At 39.7% G+C, this 6170-nt stretch overlaps 1 protein-coding gene across 1 annotated transcript; it reads left to right on the top strand.

Annotated features, from left to right (window-relative positions):
- The first annotated feature begins 226 nt into the window (after positions 1–226).
- On the top strand, positions 227–4444 carry cdk5rap1 (CDK5 regulatory subunit associated protein 1). The gene is made up of 13 exons (XM_072451867.1): positions 227–625; positions 708–811; positions 876–910; positions 994–1094; positions 1159–1369; positions 1451–1571; positions 1778–2008; positions 2208–2305; positions 2458–2513; positions 2596–2726; positions 2805–2954; positions 4043–4159; positions 4251–4444. Exons 1-13 carry the CDS (start codon positions 349–351, stop codon positions 4347–4349), a joined length of 1731 nt encoding a protein of 576 aa, XP_072307968.1. The 5' UTR covers positions 227–348; the 3' UTR covers positions 4350–4444.
- The last annotated feature ends 1726 nt before the right edge of the window (positions 4445–6170 follow it).

Below are 6170 nucleotides of genomic sequence, written 5' to 3' on the forward strand. Positions count from 1 at the left end.
ATAAACAGGAGAGGGTATATTTGTCTTTTCCGCGTTCGTTTGTCTGTTTTGTGTTCTTCGTATTCTTCGTGTACGTATTGTGAACATTTAGCTGCACAAAATACAAGTGCATGTACATTGTTTTCAAGCTATAAAATAAACGCAAACAACAAGCTATTATTGTTATTGTGAAAGTTTAAATCTTGGATCGACTGTTCTTGGGACGTCACGTCCGCGATGTCCCGAAACGTGCGCTTGACGCATGGATGGCTGGACGTGAGTGACTTTCAAAACACACCGAGGAATGGCCGAGTGTGTGAATCTGAAGATTGACAGTTGTGTTCAGACAGATATTTAATCCAACGTGCAATGGAAGGATTAAGAGTAATCAAAATCTCTTTTAAAATGGCTCAATTTCGGGCATATATTCAACTCGCACGGACCAGACTGTGTTCCTCTGCTGCTGCTGCCACTGCCTCCTCCAGTTCACAGAGAAGAATTACTTTAGATAAACTCAGAGATGAATTGTCAACAGGGCCAAGATTTGCTGATTTCATTCGAGGAAGTTCACCCAGTCCTGTTAACGAAGTAAACCACCAAGACCCCAGTTACCTGTCTGATATGAACCATGGAAACTCGAGGAAAGGTTGGTTTGTGTAACTTGGGATGCCTTCGACATTTTACCTAATTGTTATATATAGAAATCTAACCAACTGTTTGCCTCTAAGTGTATTTTGAAACGTATGGCTGTCAAATGAATGTGAACGACAGAGACATCGCAATGTCTATATTACAGAAGAATGGATATCAACAAACTAAGTACCTCAAACAAGTAAGTCCCTGTCTGTCTGTTTGCACATGTGAACACAGCACACTTACCCTGACCTCTCCTGCAGGCTGATGTGGTTTTACTGGTTACCTGCTCTATCAGGTAATCACAAATCATTATAAGACATTTAGAGATGTACAATCGAATAGAAATATAACAGTAGCCGTGTCATTGCATCCATACAGGGAGAAGGCTGAGCAAACCATATGGAATAGACTTCAGCAGCTCAAAGCCATAAAGAAGAAACGCTTAAGGAGCAGTGTACCCTTGAAAATAGGGATTTTAGGTAAGTTAGAAGATAATACATATTGAAATAAAACCCCTCTAACTTGAACTCTAATAATTTGAAGGTTGTATGGCTGAGAGACTAAAGACAGAGCTCTTGGAACGAGAAAAGTTGGTAGACATTCTGGCTGGTCCAGATGCTTACCGGGACCTCCCTCGACTCCTTACTGTGGCTGATGGTGGTCAGCAGGCCAGTAATGTGCTACTGTCACTGGAGGAGACGTATGCAGATATTATGCCTGTCCAACATGCCCCTCAGGGTTTCAGCGCATTTGTGTGAGTGATGTTGAAACCAAGAATAACTTTTTGCCTTCCAATCATTGTTTATATTAGACACTATTGTCTTTTTGGCTGCAGTTCTATAATGCGAGGCTGTGACAACATGTGTAGCTACTGCATTGTGCCCTTCACTCGAGGCAGAGAGAGGAGTCGGCCCGTCAGCTCGATACTGGAAGAGGTCCGCTTGTTATCCGATCAGGCAAGTTCTTCACCTGGTAATAATCAAATCATCAAAATGTAGGGTTCTCATGCCTTTTACAGTAAATGACCACTTACGAATGCTTATGTCTCTGATACAAAGTCTTCCTTTATAATATATGGACATTGCAATCACATTGGAAGAAACAAATGCATTTTCAAGTGTTATAACAAAAATGCTAATTTCCAATTATTTTCAATTTGCAGGGTGTAAAAGAAGTCACACTGCTTGGTCAGAATGTCAATAGCTACAGGGATACATCAGAAGAAGAGTTCTGTGGGTCAGATGTGACCAGTCTTAGTCGCGGCTTCAGCACAGTTTACAAAGCGAAAAAGGGAGGCCTGCGCTTCTCTGATCTGCTGGACCGAGTGTCACGCGTCGACCCTGAAATGCGAATCCGATTCACCTCTCCACATCCTAAAGATTTCCCTGATGAGGTCATTTTGATTGATTCTTTACTGATGGCTTGTGTCTGTTGGCAGCAGAAAACTATAACAAATCCCTCTGGCTTTCAACAGACTAGTAATGTCTTAAGCTGGTACTGATAGAAAATGGGAATATGCATTATGACATTTACAAGAGAATGGAAAGTAAAGCGTTGATAATTGGTTAATTTTCTTGCTTACTTTGTGTCAGGTTTTACAATTGATTGCAGAAAGAGGAAACATTTGTAAGCAGATCCATCTTCCAGCCCAGAGTGGGAGCGACCACATCCTCAAAGCAATGCGTCGTGGGTGAGACAAATAATGATGAGCCTGCACCTTGATTTGTTTTTACTATTATTAGAAAAGTAAAAGGTATTGAAGTTTGAACTTTACAGACTTAACACACACATTGGCTCTATGATGATTTTGTTTTAATCCAGTACACATCTCTTACATTACAGTTACACAAGAGAGGCCTACCTTGAGCTTGTGGAGAACATTAAGAGGGTCATTCCCGGTCGGTAAATCGGACTTCTCTTTTACATTTATAAACCGCTGGACTATGTGTGCTGTATTTGACTTGCCCTGTTGTGTTCCAGGGGTGAGTCTGAGCAGCGACTTCATCTCGGGCTTCTGTGGCGAGACTGAGGAGGACCACCAGCAGACCCTGTCCCTGATCAGAGCCGTGGGCTACAATGTCGGGTTTCTTTTCGCTTACTGTATGAGAAAGGTGATGTGTGCGTTGAGAGCCTGAAAGTGACTTGCTTTTTCATTTGTTTGTAATGAAATAAATGTGATGATTCTTTAGAAAACCCATGCCTACCACCGCCTGGAAGACAATGTCCCGCCTGAGGTGAAGCAGCGTCGATTGGCAGAGTGCATTGATGTGTTTAGAGAAGAGGCTGCTCGGATCAATGCGTCTCTCATCGGGTCCACCCAGCTTGTCCTGGTGGAGGGGGTGAGTTTGAAGTACTAAATGGAATGGAAAACTAGCTTCGATTTAGTATCCATTTGGTGCAAGTAGAAGATTCTTATCTGCTACAGGCAAGCAGACGCACAAGCAGAGGTGTGTGGTACTCTGTTACATTTTCTAGAGTAACCTTTTGACACTATACTTTTAGTCCTACTTGAGTAATATCTGCTACAAAAAAGTTTTGGTTCCTCTTCCCACTGTGAGTAAATCTACAAGTGACAAAAGTTGGGTGTTGACAATATGTGTTTCTTGCAGTTTTTTGAATGTTTGTGTCCATCCTTTAAAAATACCAGATAATACCAGATTTTGTGCATTATTTTTTTTATGTTTTGTCCTTCCACTGACAAACTTTAAATTATAAATTAGATGTTACGTCCAGACATTTATTCTTAAAGTTACTCTCACTTTACATTACTTTGTACTTATATAACATATAACATATTACAAGAAACAAGAAGATAACATGTTATCTGAATGCAGTGGTTGCAAATGCAGAATGTAGTTTAAGTGTAGTAAGGAGGGAAATGTGTTGAACCAAAGTAATGCACAAATCCCACTGAAGAACAATTGGAGACGCTTTATTTTATTATCAAAAAGATTTACAAGAAAACTAACTTGTGATGCTTTGGAAATTGGATGCACACATGACAGAGTATTGATAAAATGATAATAATTTGAACAATCAAATAAAACAAACATCATTTATTAATGACTAAATAAAATCTTGACTAAACTTGATATGAACAGTAATGATTTGAGTGAAATATTAAAACCGTGCAAATAACGTATTGTTAAGGATATTTATTTTTAAATGACTGGTGGTATAATGCCAACAACAGGAGCTGTTTATTTGACTAGAGGTTCTCAAATTGTGTAAATTTGTTGAATAAATAACTAACTGTTGTCTGATAAAACTGCGCTGAAGTGAACTTGTATTCCTCCTAAAGTTTGAAAGTGAATGCCTGTCGGGTGCACTTCAAAGTCATTGGTTGGCTAAGTGGAGGAAACTCCTAAAACGAATCACGACAGGTTTATAACTGTGAGCAGTTACCAAGCAAGCTGCTCTTTTGCAGGAAAGTAAAAGATCTGCTGCAGATCTGTGTGGGAGAACGGATGGCAATATGAAGGTGATTTTCCCTAAAGGATTTAACGATGTAACCATCAAAGCCGGAGACTATGTGCTCGTCAAGGTGGGTTTATTATGTAATGAGACTTGTTACATTATATAAAACATACCATTGTACAATGTAGGACTAATATTTTCCGGTCTCTATGTTGTAGATCCAATCAGCCACTTCCCAGACTCTGAGAGGTCGCAGCCACATCCACAGCTCCCTGAGTGTTGAGCACAACCTTTCATCAAACATGCACACGCATTGATAAATATTGGTACGACAACACTTATTTATTTTTTAGATCAAAAGAACTAAATGTTAATTTTCCCAAGAATAAAACCTCCAGATATCAATAAATGGTCTAATGCCTGGATGTTTATTTGTTTTGCACATCGACTGTAAAGTGAGCGAAGTGAATGTTGAGAGAATGTTCCCAGGTGAAGCAACCAAATTGAATTGGGAGGATTGCAATATGTTGCACACTTTTGTGATTTCATTTTGTATGTCTTAAAATTACTTAATTACACATCAATGGGAAATTTGAAGATAAAACACGCTGCCACTGTCAAACCCATGGTGTTTTCGCAGGGCTGAGAGCTGTGCAGCTTCACAGTGTTTTTCATTTTCAAACACACTTGGCAAGACAAGACTACATGCTTTTCCTAGAAAATTAATCCGAACAATCAAAGACTGCCTATGTGTGTGCATATTTATTTAAAAATGGAAACATGCACAATGAATGCAGGATACATCAACCTTTGTCGTTATTGTACATTTCTGAGTTTAATCACGAGCTTTGATAACACTATTTGCATATTCGTGTCCATCTACACTAATATGTTTTATAAGATGCACAAAGGACAGGGGTATTGTGGGTGCCTTGACAGTCCAGTAATGTGTGACACAGATGACCCATAGCATCATGGCCATAGATTGGACACAAGGACGTCCTTCCATTTAATTAGATGCACTGCAGACCTGGCAGAAATACAAGCTCATAAAAATGTTTTGTCATTCATTCTTAGAGGATAAAAGCTGCCTCTGTGATTATTTAAGTGATGTCTCACCTGCGCCAACACAAGAAATTGATATAGGCCTATTGTTGATCATTTAGGAAGTGTGCTTCAATGTTTGTGCTGAAGCTTACTAAATATAGTGACAGTAACTGCTAGTGTTGAAGATGTAAATCAGCCCAAATTGGTCTTAGTATTGACATTGATCAGATTGATCCAATTGCAGAATTGGCCAGATTATTTGTCATTGCAGAATAAAAACTACACAGAAACCAAAGGCGGCATGCAGGTCAAGATTCAGCGGCATAAAATATGTAATAAATTGTTTAAAATGTCAAATCAGTGCCGTCTTTAACCCTGTGCCACCTCATCTATTTCATCAGCACCATTATCATATACGTACAGTGGCTTGAAAAAGTATTCGTTCTCCTGGAACTTTTCCACATTTTTGTCTCGTCATGACCCAAGCTTGTATAAATTCTATTGGCATTTAAAAAAGCAACACAAACTGTCACTTGTGAAGTGAAAGGACAAAGGCCAGATTTGTGTAGTGCAGGACTAATGGTTCGATCCCTGTCCACCTGAGCTGTGGATCTCTGCAGCTCCTCCAGAGTTCCCATAGGCCTCTCGGCTGCATCTCTGATCAGAGCTCTCTTGTTCGGCCTGAGTTTTGGTGAACAGCCATGTCTTGGTTTGTTTATAATGGTGTCTTACTCTTTCCATTTCAGGATGAAGGGTTTAAACAGTCCTCTTGGAATCTTTTTATAACCTAACCCTTCTTGAAACTTCTCCACACCTTTATCCCTGACCTGTCTGGTGCGTTCCTTGGACTTCATGAGGCTGTTTGCTCCTCAACATTCTCTTAACTTCTGTGTCCCTCACAGAACAGCTGCATTTATACTGAGATTAGATCACACACATGAGGACTCTATTGAATCATTAGGACAACATTTAAACTTCAGCAATCAACAGGCAACTTCTGATGGCAAAAGGCTACACTCTGGGAAGTTTTTTGTTCTCTGCATTTTTCAGTTTATTTTCATATTTTTAATCTGGAGATGAGAGCAACGAGA

This window comes from Eucyclogobius newberryi, unplaced genomic scaffold (assembly GCF_026437365.1).
Source record: "Eucyclogobius newberryi isolate DKJ021-1_F unplaced genomic scaffold, fEucNew1.0.hap1 SCAF_19, whole genome shotgun sequence".
NCBI lineage: Eukaryota > Metazoa > Chordata > Actinopteri > Gobiiformes > Gobiidae > Eucyclogobius > Eucyclogobius newberryi.